Source organism: Dermacentor albipictus, chromosome 2, assembly GCF_038994185.2.
Source record: "Dermacentor albipictus isolate Rhodes 1998 colony chromosome 2, USDA_Dalb.pri_finalv2, whole genome shotgun sequence".
Lineage (NCBI taxonomy): Eukaryota > Metazoa > Arthropoda > Arachnida > Ixodida > Ixodidae > Dermacentor > Dermacentor albipictus.
This window is the reverse complement of record NC_091822.1, coordinates 41877947-41896471: the sequence shown is the minus strand read 5'-3', so window position 1 is coordinate 41896471 and position 18525 is coordinate 41877947. Positions and strand designations below refer to the sequence as shown.

The window sequence follows — 18525 nt, the reverse complement described above, 5'->3', positions numbered from 1 at the left end:
CGCGCGCGCCACCCCGCGGGCGCGACAGAAAGGGGTCAGGTGCCGCGGCGGAGTTTGACAACTGAAACAAATATAGTAACGTTGGCTTTTATAACCTGTTCGTCTGCTACGCGGTGGGCGGCTGTGCGGCGTTGTAAGTAGTACGGCAGTTGTTGTGACGAACTGCTTGTCTAGTTGATGATTTCTGCTAACACAGTGACATTGACGTCACAAGGCTTTGATCGGTCACTTGGCTTCAAAAGTTAACTGCCCGAACCTACAAAATGTCGGAGCGTGTAGTCCACTGCTCTCTAAAATAGCGTTAAATAGCCGCTCCTATTGCCTTTTTCAAGCATATTATTATAAATCACATTGCTTATAGAGTTCGTAAAGTACACAACAGTTTCATTGTATACGTTGTAAAATTCGTTTCTGCGCTCTTTAGAAACTTGAAGCCACTGTAATGTTCGACGACAGAACGATTACCACTCATTTTAACTCTTATAAAAGTTGTCCTTGAATGCGTCGTGAGTTCAAAAAGTGAATTACGCACACAGCTTCACTGCGTACGTATCTTAAGCACCACCGTTATGCTGCCGCCTTACCACGCAGGAAACCTAGCTTTACAGTTTGAAAAGAGTTCCGTGACACGATTTAAGACCTGCAGTGCAGCAAGCTTTAAAGCACTGGGATCATTTTTGCAAGCTTTCTACTGAGCTAGACATCCAACGACATTAAAAACAAGATATGCTCACGTACCTTTCCTTGAAACAGAATTGATCAACCTATTGCACATATCGGGCGGAGGAAGCTTAGTCGTGAATACTTTTACTATACTTTTACCAGATCATCTTCCTTTCACTACGGCACACAGCAGTAAATCCTAATGTCATCTACGACATTAGGCTGTCTGATGGTTGTCTGTAATCAAGTAAAAGAAGCTAGATTATCCTATGAATCTTTTTAAACAATTTTTCCAGTCTCTTAAGGAGGCTAGGAAAGGGAAATTTATGCCGTCGATCTAGCATTGCAGCGGCGACCTATGCTCGTTGTTCACATTTCTTGCACCGCTCATCCTCTTCTAGTTTCACTATTCAAACGCAAGGCATTCGAAAACATGTCTTCTTTTGTATATTTGTGAATTTATTAATTTACCGCCAATACAAGCGCTTTGTGCCGGCCGAAATGGCAAGACAAGCGCTGAACAGATCGCAGAAGCAGAAGACAGCGAACAGGTTATAACTAGCGCCACTCTGCTCGTACGTTCTTTCCCTAGCGGCAAAAGGGGCGAACTAGACCAGGCGTGCTGGAGGAGGGAGATCTGTGCAGGTCTGGAGTTCAGTAGGTCGTGCTCCGGAGACCCTGGTTAGATTCCCACCCAGGCCATCTTGCAAGAGTTCAGCTAAAGCCACCTAGAAAATCAGTCTCTGTAGCACGCCGCAACCTTCGCTTCTCATTCCAACAAGCAGCTCTGTCTCCAGGAGGCATCTCCCCTCGTGAGTGTCTAGCAAAGGCAAGCGCAGCTGCTTATATACCGCCGCGACGCCGCGAGCGACGGCGCGAGTTGCAGCCCCGTTTCTTCTCTGTCGTGACGTCACGGTGTCACGTGGTCAGCCTTGAAGGTGACGACGCGAGCGACGGCGCGAGTTGGAGCCCCGTTTCTCCTCTGTCGTGACGTCACGGTGTCACGTGGTATTGAAGGCGACACCGCCGCGCCTGAGGAGCTGGGTTTAGCTCTAGTAATATGCTTCGCATAAAAGTTCACCAGTGGAACTATAGACTGAAGATTTTCGAAGTGTCATCCAACAAGTCATAATTGGGATGACTACCGTAACAAGTCAGGTAAAGAAAACACGACGCAACGGCCAGTTAGACAAAGACGACGATGCTGAGCACCGAGAGGCTCACGCTGAGAAAAATATCTTAGCAAGAAAAAAATACTATTCAGATCCCACGCATACTGTAAATCGATGCATGGGAAGCTTTTTTGCGGTTCTTTTTGAACGACGACAATTAGCGGTAATGTCGACGGTGTCTGTTTAGTTTTTTCAGCATTTAGTGCAATACGAGAGTGCTGAGTTTACGTTAGACGTTACCCTGCGTGTACCACTCCTGTTTGTCTGCATAGTACACACAACAGCCGGCGAGACGTGTTTGCTCGAGGCGCTGTGCGCCATTGTTCACAACTATAGAGAAGGTTATCATTGTTGTTGCCTCATATGGCACAATGCATTGTCGTAAAAGTGTTAAAGGTTATTTTAATAATGGGACTGTATGTGGCCAAAACCACATTCGGAATATAAGGCACGTCGTAGCGGTGAACTCTGGGTTAGTTTTGATCCCCTCAGGTTGATTAAACTCCACTTAAGTACAAGTGCACGAGCGCTTTTGAATTTCGGCGCCGTTGAAATGCAGATGCAGCGGTCGCAATCGAACAAGCGACCTCCAGCAACGCAATAGCCGTAAGACTATGTTGGCAGGGGCAGAACTGTTTAGTTTACGCGCAGCCGCTTCCGTTTTCTCGCCTAGACACTACGGTGCTTAAATGCGGCTTTGCCTCTACACGCCTCCGTCAGCTGCCCGCTTGAGAAATTTGCACGATGCTTATTGTTGAGAAATACTAGAAACGTATCGTACCGCACCTTGAACTTGAAATTTATGCAGCTTGCCCGCAACCACTGTCGTGCCTAGTGGTAGCGTTTCCTTGCCTTCTTGCGTCGCCTTTTCGTTCTCCCACCCTCCCCCCATACATGTCAGGTGCGAACGAGGAGCGACAAAGTTGTTATTTGCTCGTTTCGTGAATGCATCAATTTTGCTCATTCTCTGCCTCCCCTCCTTTCATCCAATCTACCTTTATCCCTACAACCCCTCTGTGCACGTAAGTAAAAAGGTAAGCGCTGTAGTTTTTGTAACGCTTATTTGTTGGGGGGAAGAGGTCATGGATAATTACAGCCACCGATAGGTTATTGTTGTGATGGCTGACGAACCCCAGAGAAAATTATGACGTCCTTTAATGGAAAAATCCAAATGAGCTTCTCGCGTCGCCTTTCTTCTCTGCCACGCTCCTGCCATGTATATACATGCTCCGAACCACCCCCCTATGAGGCGCTCAACACAGCCACAGCAGCAACGCAAGTTGAAGGAAGAGGTAAAGAAAGCTTCGCTTTAAATCGAAGAGTGGGAAGCTCGCCATGTGTCATGGCAGGAGGGAGGCTGATCTCTATAACGGGTCATAGAATGACGTTCACACGGTGGTTACTAGCAGGCCCACAGGGCGATACGGAGCCACGACTTTGAGCGTCGTACGCAGCTTCAATGGGCAACGTTATCAGCCGCGCCAGAGCCGAAGATAAACCATCATGACCTCAACGATTGCGGTTCCACATCTACAGTAAGGCCCGGCCGTCGCTCATAGTGAAGCCTTCGGAAATAACTCTTGCCTTGTTCTGCGCCCTTCAAAACCATCAACCTGTCAGATGCCTTAAATTTGCTAATCTTCGCAAATTGTCGCTCCATGCTCACGTTCTGTGTGTCGGACTTGTAATATCCGTCATAGCTTCGTGTATCTGTATTCCTCAGTGTGTGTATATTGGTTACCTCGTTGTGTATGGCTCTCGGTTGACTATATATGGCCATATTGCTGTCCAGTCTGTCCTCTGCGTGCGGCACGCAAACAGCATTGACTACTTCATTCATTCATTCATTCATTCATTCATTCATTCATTCATTCATTCATTCATTCAAACCACTGTAGGAAGCATAATATGGATCTCACTAGAGATTGTCTCGCAACACGTGAATAAACAATATGCCACTACGAATATACATCGCTACAAGCAATAAAAATATACACCTGCTGGGAAACGATTTTTTGCATGAATCAATGCGCGGAATTTACGCTATGTGCAAATTGTGGAACGGCGCGCGGGCGCGCCCCCATCCAGAGCCCCTCCTCTCAACTCCTCTCTCCTTGCCCTCTCTCAGAACACTTTCGCAACTCCCCTCACCTTCGACTGTCTCCGCGCGCGCCCGCCGACCCGGCGCTAGCTTAGCCCACTGCATGAAGTTTCGTGTGTCGTTATCTGCTATTATCGGGAAGCGTGCGCTACGCGCGTTGACTGGGGTGGGCAGTTTCTTCAGTTTCGTGGTCCTCGACAGCTGTGTGCTTGTGAGAAGAAGCGCTAGGGTGAGGAGGCACCGTGATGCTGCTGTTGTGACAGCGTAAACAATCGTGTGCGCCGCCGTTTTGCGGAAGTATCGCTCTCACGCTAGGGTCGTAACTGCTGCTAGCGTCGAAAGAGCGTCTGCATTAAAACAGCCAATGGCAGCAATGCACAGTTTCAGCCCTGGGGTTTAGATGCATTGTGCGCGTTGGCTGGTCCGCGTGGCACTTGCCCGCCGCGACGCACGCTTTCGCTCTGAGAGGCGGCACAGGAAAGAAGTGCTCGGCCTTCCCCTGCTCAGCGTTGCGTACTGCACAGACGTTGCTCGCGCTCGAGAACGTATTCGTATACCCTACGACCACGCCACTAATCCGCATTCTTGCAATAGCTTAAATCACGAGCTGGACCGGGAGAACGCACGCCGGAAGAGACGCCCGTCCACTCCGAAATGATGAGCGCGCAGTGCGCCTTACGTAACATGAGGCTACTGAGCAATCAACAGTTGCGCGCGGTTCTTCAAAATTCGCCGTATCCGCATCACTACCGCTTTGCCGCAAGGTGCACGCGTCGTATGTATACGCGCTATTTATTAGCTGCTAATAACACAAATTAGGCAACTGCAATCTTTGCAAATCCCCGCGGCTTTCCAAAGATTAATTTGAGAGTATGCTCTAGGAATTTACAGTCAATTTAGCCCAAGTGAAATTTTGTTGCAGTTGGCCTTTAATTGTCCGGCGTTATCGAAAAATCGACCGTCCAGCGTTATGGCACTAGAATTCAAGGGCACCAAAATTGACGATGCCATCCCCGACCATTGGTGGGATTCGAACCCACGACCTTTGTGGGCGTCGAGCCCCCGGCCATTGGTACTGATCGAAAGACTTTTGGTGTTGAGGCAAAGGTTATTAAGGCACCCGGACCCAAGAGCAATGACGCTAATGGAGGCGAAGGTAAATAAAGTAGACTAAATTAAGATAGCGTTAATTACGACAGTCGAACCCGCCGTGGTTCCTCAGTGGCTATGGTGTTGGGCTGCTGAGCACGAGGTCGCGGGATCGAATCCCGGCCCCAGCGGTCGCATTTCGATGGGGGAAAATGCGAAAACACCCATGTGCTTAGATTTATATCCAGGTTAAAGAACCCCAGTTGCTCGAAATTTCCGGAGTCCTCCACTACAGCGCGCTTCATAATCAGAAAGTGGTTTTGGCACGTAAAACCCCATAATTAAAAAAAAAGCTACGACAGCCGAACCCGTGACCTTTCGTGGGAGTGGAACCCAGGACTCTCTGTGTTAATTAAGGCAAAGTTAATTAAGCAACTTGAACCCACACTCAGTGGTGGGAGTCGAACACTCTACCTTTGGTAGGACCCAAATTCATTGGCACCAAATTTGATGATGCCACTCATTGATGGTTGAACACACAACCGTTAGTATTAAGGCAACGTAATTAAGGCAATCAATTCCACGACATTTGGTGCAACCAAAATTCAATGGCACCAACATTGATGGGGCCTCCTGTGATACTTGAATCCACAACCATTGGTGTTAAGGCAGCGTTAATAAAGCCACTCCAACCAACAACCTGTGGTGGGAGTCAAACCTTTGTCCTTTGGTGGGACGAATATTTATTGGCACCAAAATTGCTGATGCCACCAATTTATGGTTGACCCCACAACCGTTGGTTTTAAGGAAACGTTAATTAAGGCACTTACACGCTCGACCTTTGGTCGGACCAAAATGAAATGGTACTAAAATTCCCGGTGCAACCATTCATGGTGCAACCCACAACCATTTGTGTTAAGGCAACTCTAATTAAGGCACTCGGAGCCCCCGACCTTTGGTGGGACCGAAATTCAGTGGCACCGAATTTGATGGTGCGTTGTTGGTCGAACCCACCACCATTGGTATTAAAGCGAAGGTAATTAAGGCACAGGTAATTAATAGAGAGTTAATCAAGACACTCAAACCCATGACCTTTGGTGAGAGAAAACAAGTATAAGGAAGTAACAACGCATTCGAATAAGAATGCCAAGTCATTTAATGAATATCTCGGGAGCAAGCAGGTTCTCGCCTTCATTACCTGGCGTATGCTAAAATGACTCATTTTTTTCTCTGTGGCATCATTCAAAGTCACGTGGTCAACAAACGAATTAAACGAAATGAAAATGTACCAACCTGGCGACACTCCAATATGTTCGCCGGCGACATCAAGGGTGAAGTGCTCCTTATCTTGCTGCGGTTTGTCTAATACTGCCCGATGAGCCTCTGCAACTGAAATGGTAATAAGTTTTTGATAATAATTACACACGAGAAATTCACTTTCGACAAACTTCTTTGACGCGAAATGACGATAGCTATCAGTAAACTAATCGACGCAAGAAAGGGTGCTGTGGCAGCCTTGCTACGGCAACATTGCTTTCGTAGGTAGAGACAGCACCATGAATGAGAGAAAGAAGGAAGCCTTTGTAAGGAAAACGCTGAAGGAGATCTCAAGATATGCGAAGCTAGCAGTGTTTTGCAGCCTACTGTGTCTGCCTGCGTTTCCTTTTACAATGAACCTATTTAACAGTGGCGTCTCCGTCCAATACTGACATGCCGTGAATTTATTTTCTAGTAGTCCGCATTGTATGGTTGGTATGGCATGACAAACAACGCTTTCGAATGTGTTCTTATTTCGCGCTGGTGCCAGCACTTGGAATACCAAGTTTGCAAACGTATTTTGCTCTTCAGGTTCAGGCAGCGTTACTGTTGTATGCTGAACTTGGCGTATAGAGTTTTCCTTTTAAATTCACGTCATTAAATAATGCACGGCATTACCTACCTCACCAAAGAATTGCTAGACTTTATTTAAGCGAAAATTCAGACGTTTCGTAGTTGTTACAGTCAGTTCGATACATAACAACGTTGATTTAAACGTGGGAAGGAACTAACGTAAAAGCTGTAATAGCATTCCTCACACGCTAGAATGAAGTGTCGTTATCGATCGCTCAGCAAATTAAATAATAATACCATAAATTAACTGAACAATAAAATCATTTTATTGTTTTGCTACAAAGGTAATCCCCATGGCCAGAAATACAGGGGACAAAGTTCTATTTGCTTTCATGTGGAATGGTTTTTATGTTTGCTATATGCTTAAAAGGGTATGCACATTTTTATTTGAACGTAGCTCAACACTCCTGTCATAGACGAAGTAACCGTGAACGGAAAGCATACTTTAAACAGTTACGCGAAAACGAAGAACGAAAATTTCCCCTTTGTAACTAGGGCGTAGTTCACGCTTTGCTCGAACTTGGAAGTGGTGTCTTTTATATTTTATAATTTCTTCTTCAGAGTATTTGGTATCTTGTACACCATAACAAAGCCGTCGCCACACGGCCTTGCCATGTGGTCTGTCAGCAAAGCGATATTGGCATTCCAGGTCTCTTCGTTTTTATAAAGAACCTCAGAAGACTGAATAGGTTCGCTACCTCCATTGCTGTCATTTTTTAATGTAAGAACTTCTAGACAGCTCCTAACACTCACACCAGTTCTTTTCTAACATTTCTTTGAAACCTTAGGCCGACTAAGTATCATTCACCAAAATAAAATAAACAGTACTGGCTGAAGGGCAAATTACCGCATTCTGAGCGAGCTTGTCCCGGGTTACAGAATACCTCGCCCTACCCCCTTTAAAAAAAGAGAGCGATAAAGGAGGAACTAGCCGGTTTCCTCCATCAGGCCGGCGAGTTCTTCCACGCACTTCACAAGTCACGCCCCCTTCTGGCAATCAAAAAGGGAGGAACGTTTCTCCCTTGCGTGCGTATCTTGCGTCGCCGCCACCGGTGACCCGAACGTCGGGTACAATAACTTCTTTTTCGACGAAAAGTAATGTCAATTAGCGTAACCTGGGTTCTAAATTTTTCATGACAAGCGACCACCAGCGTTAAAGCTTCTAGCTCGAAGGGGAGCTGCGATACGAGAATAGTTCAACTCAGAGAAGCGCCCGGCTGCTGACGCACAGCGAGACAAGCCCGTACTGAGGCATCTCGCCCCAGACAACGCATATATCAACCAGTCTTTCTCATTTAGATTCGTGAAATTAGGATGAGGAGAAGGTTAAGCTATCTCAAATGTATGCATTTGTGGCCGTTTTGAAGCGCCATCCGCGCCGGCTTCGAAGCAAAAGTAAAATAGGCTTGCTCGCGCACTCGTCACGTAGCTGGGTGGTGTGAGCGCACCACCGCCGCAAACGACGCCGTCAAATCCACAGCTGGAACACAAACCTTGCCGCCAGAGCAAGGAGGCGCATGAGCGCACCAGGCAACCAGATATGGACGTCAGACTCTGGAGTTTTGCAAGATGCGTAGCGCCACCTGCTGGTGCGCAGAGGCAGTAATTGAGTAGTGCGAAGCCCGACTTCTTTGCTAAGTTGCCTATGCAGCTAGCGACGCCGAAACAACAATTTAACTAGATTTTTGTCCATATTGCGAGTGTTTTGCGCATTTAACACCCAGACAGAGAGCTATGAATTTCTACGCTAGTCGGACGCGCCGCCGAACTGCCATAAAGCGCTTCCTAGCTCACTTTTCAGACTGATGGCAGAAATGACGGCAACCGCGATAGCTCCGCGCGCTACGAAAAAACGCCGCTATCGACGCTACTGTTGTGTTGTAAATTGCCATGAACGTGAAGGACGGAATAACAACGTTCAGTTTTACCGATTTCCATCGACATCGTATGAAGAGGAAAGGCGAGAGAGCTGGATACGGGCCGTTCAACCTGTTGGGTAATCGGATTACTTGCGCTCCCCACAACACATCGGCTCGCATGAGAAAGTGCGACAATTTTGTTCTTCTGTAATTGTGTTGAGCAGCCCTAACGGAGGACTGTGGTAACCAAGCGAAAAATCAAGAATTTGCAGCTGCCATTTCGTTGGTAACAGAAAAAACAACGTTGCGAACCATCCTGCTTATGTGCCAATGATATCTCCACCTTTTAACAGACGTCCGCCTCCGCTTGACTCAACAAGTGGAACGGAGAGATTTGGCAGGTCAGCTTAACCAAACATTTTGGTTCGTTTATGAATTCAAAATCCTGTTCAGAGCATCGTTGTATCGCGAGCTCATTTCTACTTTCGATATTTTGTATGTACTGCGCCGATACAAGCACGCTTCGCAATGTGCTGAGCCTGCTCGACTGCGTTTTTCAAATGGGAGCAATGAAGTTGCTGTAGAAGCACTGGACGAGTAATTGCGAAGTAACTCACGTGTGTAAAGAAAAAATCTATGTCGCGTGTATTTACATTTATTTGTGCGTGCTTGTTGCTCGAACCGTCTGCGAAAAGTTCAAATTAAGGTATGAGCGATGCTGTAGCTCCTGCGAGAAAAAACGATGCACGCGTAGGCACTGTAGAAAGATTCTTTTGTTATGATCTCACACTGTTTGCTGCCTTGGAAAACGTTTTCTGTTTGCTGCCCTGGAAAAAGTTATGAAAGGATACTCTGTGCAAATTATTGCGAGAAAAAACATTACGATAAAATACATAAAAATATAGCAGATACTTTAGTCTTCTGTTCAGGACATATGCAGTATGAACCAATTTGAAATGCTTACATTTTTATGCTGATATGCATACAGACAAACCTGATGCTCTCCGTACTGCATACAGACAAACCTGATGCTCTCTGTACTTGCGAGTTGCAGCACGCCGAAATAACACTTGAGATTTCATTTTGTATTCTACACGTACTTCGCTCAGCTGAGCTTCCTTTCCGAAGCGTGGATGGGCGGAATAAGCTTTCCAGGTCCTTGATTTTTAGGAAGCCGTGCCTCAACACAAACGAAAGAGAGGGGTCCATTGTGGCCTATGCACCTTCGCTTGCGGTCAGCTCTCCTTGCACAACTCAGTTCGCGCCAAGGATCCGATGGGGGCGCTGATGACGGCTTTTTCCGCAGCGCCACCTGGGCAGAGTCTGAGGTCTACACAGCTGTATATCCAGCGTCACTTGCGTGCCGCTTCGTCTGCGTCTCCGCTCGCCAGCGGCGGCTCCTCCGTGATGCATCAGCTGTGAGTAATCTTTGGTTCTGGTATGTAGTTGTACCCTGACACCACGGCGAGACACTTGAATCACAGCGTCCTTGGATGCTGTGCTAGTATTTACGTCGGCTCTCCTCCAATATCCTTTCAAATCGCACGCAGATTCTCAGTGTGTAGCATCGAACGACGTCCTCGACATAGCCGAATACTTTTAGTCTGTGGACAGGAAGGTAAAACATGATTTCAAAGGCTCGAAAGCGGTGGCTTCAGCATCCCGGCCAAATACCGTCCTACAATGCCCGGCCTCAAGTCCGGCCGCCGCCAGCCACCGGCACACCACGCACCGGCTCGCACGTACCTGCTTTGCAGCGACGTGCGGACGGCGCGGATAGCAGATTGCCATATCTCTAAGAACTTAGACGAGAAAACGTTGAAGCGATCTCAACCGAATGTATTTTGTAAACGTCAGCGGCTTTTGACACACCATCCGCTGCGGCTTCGAAGTGAAAGGCTTATATCGCCGCCGCCACCATGCTTATATTTGATAGTCGCCAGTCAAAAGCATTCATTTAGTGCGGTTTTATATTAACAGAGCTGTGTGGATTTGCCGTGCCTATCAAGTGACTATATCCAGATAAGTATTTTATCGAAATGTGTTGCTGAATTACGTAAAACAGAGATTCGCTCAGTGGCACTACAGTGTAGGTCCAAACATCTTGGCTATATTAGGTATTAGTGTAAATGCTGTGTTCCGCATAGTACGTCTGGGAAACTGTTGTTCCTGCGTGGTGACTTTGAAGTGCAAAATGAAACGCAGCTTATTTTTCGTCATCTTCCAGCGGCATGTATCGGGCCCCGCAGTAACAATACGGTTTATTAATTTGAAGCCTCTCCAGGTAGCGCTAAGGACATTGTTTACATGAACGTGTGTGTGTGTGCGACGGATTGATGTATGGATCCCTATGTTTACGGAAGTTCAACGCCGCGATGTTCTAGCGATGCCATTCCTTTTCGCGCTTCGGCAGCGGTTAGAGCGACGCTCCGCCCTCGTTATTAACATGATCAGCTGGACGTCAACGGTAGGTGATAAGCATGGCAACCGAGCGCGAGGCATCGTTACAAAATCGTGTCGTACTTGCAGCAGGGGCGCTATAACCTAAAACTATTCCAAACTTTTCTATTCCAATTCTGCTATCAGCCCTCCGCGATTGGTCAAAAACTTTTTTCGACCACCCCCCACTTCACCTGTCTGTCACGCGACGTCACGAAAACCGCAATACGTTCCCATCTGATATGATGTGTACACACTGATTATGCATGATTTGCAGAAAAAAGAAAAACAGTTATTTCTGATTCGACCACTTTTCGCCATTAGCCCTCGGCTATTGGTAAAAAGTTTTCGGGCTGCACCCACTTCACCTGCCTGTCACGCGACGTCACAAAACCGCACGAACTCACCGCGTCAAAGTGACGAGTACGCGATAAATATGCATTAATATGCCGAACAAAACTGAATTTTTTTCGGAATAGCCGCAGGCTGCCCCGTTCCAAAAGGAATAAAAGATGGCTGCCGCCGATCGCTGAGACGCTGGCTATCGCACCTGCCGGAGAGCATGGGTGTATTTGCGCATAACAAACCTTCTTGCGTGACCGTGTAACGTTTTCAAGCACATTCCGCACGTTTACTACCTCATTCTGCCAACTCTTCGTTGCTGAGGGTCAGTTTTAGCGTCATTCTTAAGCTTCCGTTGCATGCCACCGCGATTTTCGACCAGCCACCATAGGCTAAGTAAGGGAAAGCCGACCAATCGCAGACGCCGGCACCGCCCTCTTCATCCGGTTATCGATTTTCAGAGCACTGGCTCTGCCCCAGTGAAACCCTCTCCACTTGAGCATTCTCCTCGTCTCTTGTTAGCCAATTAGATACGACAAGCCGCTCAGTATAGGTAATGTTATTCGTTTATCAAGCAAACAAAAGTGACCTCTTATGAACGAGGAGAGCGTTTGATTGCTCTGTTCAGACAACCCTGTGGGTGACCGCCCGGTGCTTGCGTCGGTGGCTCCGCAAATTTGACGTCAGGAAATTAGAATAGAAACATATTGGAATAGTTTTACGTTATAGGGCCCCTGGTTCCTTGTATGCGCCAAAGAAAGCTTGGCGAGCTGGTCGCTGTCTCCACACACCTGGACATTCTGCCTTCAGCATCTTGTCGGCGGACTCAAACAAAAAGTCGGCTCTTCACGTTAGTAACGTATCATTGGGTAATCCGTACTGACATTATTTCATTTTATTTTTTGAACGGCACATGGGCCATATTAACGGTGCACTGAACAACGCCTAAAATAAACTAAAACAAACTCTTTGCAGGAACTCAATTACGTCATAAGAAATCAGATAAAGTACAAACACGTGGTCAAAAAACGATATCAATACGCAAAACATTTCCTTGAGTTCCTACGTGTGTTCTGGGGCGCAGGTTGGAGAAGTGGCGGACATAAAAAAAGAATATGGTAGACGAAATGTCACCGTTCAAGAAGACAAGGTTGACAATCATGGTTCTTCAAATTATTCGATAATTAAATGTTCAACATATTTGACTATTATGTTTCTTGTCGCTTTTAGATGTTCATTATTGACTGGTTCTGTAGCTCACTGGTTTCGTATTTCACGCGCAGTTACGTCGGCATTGCCTTCTTTAGTATCGAAACTTGGTCGACCTTATCTTTTTGGAATTTAGTTGGACGCCATTTATATACTAGGTACGGCCATATCCAAGCCATGCCAGCAAAGAGTACCTTGTCCTAAAAAGTATAAAAACTCGACAAGCGCGGAAAAAGCATGCGACGTGCGGGAACATACAGATACCCCGCACGCTCGTGTAAGTTAGCGCATACACGTAAGATGGCGCTAGTAGCAAAATATTGCACACTTCATTGGCTTCGAGTGTTTACAACAATTACACTCCTTTTTATTATATTCATAGCTGTTGACTATTGCTAGTGTACCCGGCATGAAGAGGCATAATTTGATACCATTTACATATCCATGCACTATATAGAAATCACCTGAGCGACAGCTTTTTTCTGTGTGGACAGGGTTACTGGATAGCTATATCGCAGATATTCTAAACGTGTGTTATGTCAGCAAAGGAGACTTGGTCTTCAAAATGCGAGGGTTCCGTAAGCTAAGGTCAAGATATCGAGTTGAAACCTCCATGGCTATGTTTAATTGTGCATAAAAGTACATATTCACCATATTTCCGGCACACCGCAATTGAGGAAATGCCTTACCACTTCAACCGGCATTTTATTCATTTAAATATTGACAGAGTACCTGCATCGCCATAAAGGCATGACGTAGGAACAAAATATAACCAGTAATACAGAAAAGCTTTTGGACAGATATACTCACAAACAAAAGCACTACAATAGCATTTAGGGAAAGGCATACAAGCAATGTGAAACAAACAGGTTTCAAGATATATAACCCATACATTTGCTTTACAAGAGCGCTGTCACAGCATAGAATAAAATAGTTAGTTATTTGACACATTTATTATATCATTTGATAAACTGTTCCATTGTCTAATTGATTTGGGGAAAAAAAGAGTAGTAAGAAGTGTTCGTTCTGCAGTTATAGGCTGACATCGTTTTGTTGTTATCACAGCGAGTCTATATGTAATCTGGTTTCAGAAGATAGTTATAGCGATTGATACCTGTCTGACTATTATTTATTCGGTGCAATAGTTTGAGCTTTAACTTCTGCCTACGCCTATGTAGTAGATCCCATCCTAACGTGGCCTTCATTTCGGCAACGCTAGAGTACGGGCTGTAATTATTACAAACAAACCTTACTGATTGGTTCTGTAGCATGGCAGGTAGAGCTGAAGTGAAAAGCGACTATGTACGTGCCAGAGTTGCCTTCGCGACTCGGAAGGTAATACTTACTTTCCTTGTCTCGTGCTATCAGTTCGGCCACCAGTGCATCAAGATCAGTATCGATGGCCGTCAATCCATAAACTTCCAAGCAGCCCTTGTAGTAAGGCGTCCAGTCCTCCACGGTAACCTTCTCCCATTGTGCAAATAGCTCCGATGCAGAACCGCTGATATTCATCTGGACATCAACAAAGATAGCGAAAGTAAGTGAAAAGAGACATGCAGGCCACTTGAACATTTGTTTGCAACTTTCTAGCAAGGTGACAACTACCGCCTCTGCAGCAGAGGTACGCATTCATTTAAGTAAACGAATATTTGGCAGTACTACCAAACTTCCTTTTTTCTGTGCGTTCGCCTCAGTCATCGACAGCAGGTAGCAAAAATGCGTACTCAGCTGACGAAATTGGCGGACTCTACCATCCCTCTTATGGCGTGTTTCGAAGACGGTTGCATGTTGTGAGGCTCTGCGATCGTTGCCCTCCTGCTAGTTATACAACCAAGCCGCACCGGCGAGTTTTATCAAGCGTGAATATCCGGCCAGACAGCATACTCAAGATGTCATACTGCTGTGAACCTGAAACACTCTCTAGCCTCATTTTACGGCGACTTTGAACCTCAGCTAAGTGACCTGAACAAATGCTCATTCCATCTCCAGTTTTTGCTTCAGTCCTCTAGGACTACTTTGCATCACAATGCAATGCCCCGTTTCGATACGCTCGCAAAAAAAATAAAAAAAAGTGCCGCATGTGAATGAATACAGCAGCTTCGCCTGAAGAGCGAAGAATGGAGAGTGATAGCAAGGTCTAAGGACCCGTGGCGGAGATGAAGCAGGCGTTAAGCACTCTCCATTCGTGGGTGCATCCCGAAGAAAGTGCAACGCCGGGCCGAAGGTGTGTCCCCCTTCACTGTGTCCTTGTCAATTGTGCGCGCTAAATATTTTACTATGAATTCGTACCAACTCGCCCAACTATCAGTTCTGAGGCGTTAAGCACTCTCCATGCGTGGGCGGGTCCCGAACATAGTGCAAGGCCGGGCCGACCAGCGACGGAGGTGAAGCAGGCGTTAAGCACTCCCCTAGGTGGGTCGATACCGAAGATAGTGCAATGCTGGGCCGACCCGCGGTGGAGGTGCAATTCGCCACTAAGGGGCCCACATACACAGCTTCGCTGGTCATCGTTCTTCACAGAGCGGAAGGACACTGAGATTTTTTTCATGTTTTGGCATCGCAGCGCGCTATGCGGCCGGCGGTAGGCAGAACTACAGTGTACTATAAGATTTCTTTATTTTAGTTTGCTGCATCAGAAAGAGCAGTGCTCTGGCAGCTAACAGGCAGGTTGGAAGTATAGTGTAATCAGGAACGCCGTTAGTGGCAGTGCTGGTGTTACACCTTGATAATACACCAGATGAGACCGATGGGAAAGCGGTGGCATTATTCAGCGAAACGGGAAACATTAATTAAGGTTAGCTGGGCGGTTACTCTTTACTCTAGGGATGTGCGGATAGTTATTTTTGGGACTGACTCGAATACGAATTGAATACTGCCAGAAGCGAATGGAATATCGAATTGTTTTCGAATAGATCAAGAATAATGAACATCCAATTCCGCAATTAAATTAAACAATGTTCACGTCGCAGTATGTTTAAAGTTAGCAATTTATTATTATTTCGTTACGATAGTACGTTATAATGGGTTATTTATCAAAGGCAAAAATGGAGCGTTAGAAACAAGCACGTACTTACTTCGCATGCACAGGGCTCTTCGGGGAGTGCGAATGAACGCAGTGCAGGCTGTAAACTATGGCTACGTGAGCTAATTAGCCTGCTCCAGTGCGCAAGTTACCGTGTTTTATGTCTGCACCATGCCCGCGCTGGTGAAAATTTTCGCACATTTGCTGCAATTTCCCGTTTGTTTCAGTGCAGTGGACGTTTTGAAATATTGAAAAAGTAGTAAAAAACTATTCGCATTTTGGAACAATGACTACGCCATTCGAAGGTCGAATGGAATAGGACAATATTTGATTCGTTATGCGAATATTTCGCATATTTGCCCTCCCGTAGTCAACTCCGATCAAACCTGTTCATACGCACAACCGAAAACCTACTGTGCTTATAAAAAAAAACGTAAGTATGCTTAAAAAAACATGACGACACCTAAGCACTTATCATTTGTGAATGCGAAAGCATTAATGTCCAACTGAACACCGCTGAGCAGCGCTTCGCGTTACGACCTGCTCGCGGTTAAGACTCTTCGCGGTTGAGCGTGTTAAGGCGATCGGTGCGTTTAGTTTGACCTTACAAAGGCGCACTTACAACGCAGGCGAGAGCACGCGCGGATAGCACAGGCTTCAAAAAGCGTGGATGACTAGAGTCACGGCTATGCCCTCACCTTTCACGCAACACCTGGCGCGCTACTGCTGCAGCAGGTGTTCCCTCTTGGCCGCTCTGCTCTATCGGAGTCCGTTCGTGACGTGGCGCCGCATCCAGTGGATATTTTTGTTTCGGTACTACAGATGCCGGACGCTGGCTTTCTCGCTTAATGAGCCATTTGACGCTTTTGCATCAGTAAAAACGTCTGCTTGCACATAACGCTCGCACCAGCAGCGGTGGCCAGAAGCAAGGCCGTGCTGGAACGCTGGTACTGGCAGAGCGGCGCCTTTGCTCCTACCAATGACCCAAGTGTGCGGCGCCGAACGGTTCGCCAACTTTGCTTCGTCGTTTTTTTTTTCTGCTGAACCCCGGCCGCGCATGCGCTATCAATTGCGGAGTGGGGCAGCATGACCCCAATAGTGGTGCCGACGGCATGGTGGGCGTCGAGCGTCCGCATAGATGTCATCCCAAAAGCATTGATAGTGATAGCTAGGACCCACCGTGGTTGCTCAGTGGCTATGGTGTTGGGCTGCTGAGCACGAGGTCACGGGATCGAATCCCGGCCACGGCGGCCGCATTTCGATGGGTGCGAAATGCGAAGACACCCGTGTACTTAGATTTAGGTGCACGTTAAAGAACCCCAGGTGGTCGAAATTTCCGGAGTCCTCCACTACGGCGTGCCTCATAATCAGAAAGTGGTTTTGGCACGTAAAACCCCATAAAAAAATAGCTAGGTTTAGGGGGGCACTCGAATTCATCGAGTGGCGTTATAAATATATGTGGGTACGACATGACAACTACTGTTTGGCAACGGGGTGACATGGCAACCACCGCAAGCTGCATGAGGTTCCCAAAGAATGCTAATCACTTTATTAATACCTACCCCAGCTTGATGTCGGCGCTGTCACAGATTCCTCGCATTAACTGTAGCAGCGAAAAGCATGAAAACGACATAGAACTTACGGGGTGAGAGCAGTAGCTATGCGTGAATGTATGCGGCGAAGTCTGCGGTTTTGATTTTCCGTTCCTTAAGATGGCAGATGGTGCATCCCTACAAGTCGATAGGTCACGCTTGACATCTTAAATGTCTTGTTCGTTTCTTGTAAATAATTTTGTTTTCTTTAAAGTATAGGTAGCACATTAAGCAAATTAATACCATGAGATTGGTGGCAGAATACATCATCTCATTTCAAAGGGGGCGCTCATAGCATCCATCCACCCATCCGCCTTTTAACATATATTTTAAATGGGCAACAAGGAGTTATCTGAAAGATAGTGAGAGAAACAGAGACCGCGATATGGATGCGAAAAAATGGAAACACAAAAGAGCATTAATAATTACAAGAATGTCAAGAAACACATCAGAAGGGAGACAGAGAGAGAGAACTAGAAGACAGGAAAGGCAGGTCAGGTTAACCAGACGCACGTCCGGTTTGCCACCATTCACTAGTGGAATGAGGTATAGGGATGAAGAGAGAGAGAAAGAGGGGAGGGAGAGCACAGTTTCGCACACAGTGGAAGGTTCACACCGAGTCTACGTGAGGTTCCCAAGGTCTGCCGATTTGAGGTATTTCGAGAGCGCTTTCGTGCTCTTCTGTGCCATCGACGCGAACGGCCAGGGTCTAGGATTTTCATTACGGAAAATGGTTTAGAGTCCAGCTGGTTCAGTGTTGTCAGGAGAACTTCGCGCTCGACGTCGTATTGGCGACAGATACATATAACGTGTTCAATCGTTTCTGTGGTTCCGCAAGAGTCGCACATGGGTCGCACAAGAGTCGCAATACCCCATTCCAATGCACATTAGAAGGGAAAATCTCACAAAGGTGAATGTCTTGCTATTAAGGCTCGAGCTGGTTGCCAAAGGTCAAAAGCATACCAGAGCAAACATTCGTAACATGATGGGGCATGTGTATGCTACAGCAAACATCCGGAGACCACTCAGCACACCCTAATGTAATGCGAAGAAATCCAACTAATTAGGTGGAATGAAAAAATATTGTTTGAGTATCTCCATGCGACGGCGAACAAAATTACCTTTGTTGCGTCTAGCTACGTGGCAG

General features: G+C 46.6%; 1 protein-coding gene across 1 annotated transcript in view; it reads right to left on the bottom strand.

The window, feature by feature from the left end:
• LOC135900697 (uncharacterized) overlaps positions 1–18525 on the bottom strand; it is a 129764-nt gene that overhangs the window by 40384 nt on the left and 70855 nt on the right. Inside the window, exons 6-7 of the mRNA XM_070532844.1 lie at positions 14111–14276; positions 6319–6414 (exon numbers count right to left, since the gene is read on the bottom strand). Coding sequence (XP_070388945.1) covers positions 6319–6414; positions 14111–14276 — 262 coding nt within the window. The remainder of the gene's footprint in view (positions 1–6318; positions 6415–14110; positions 14277–18525) is intronic.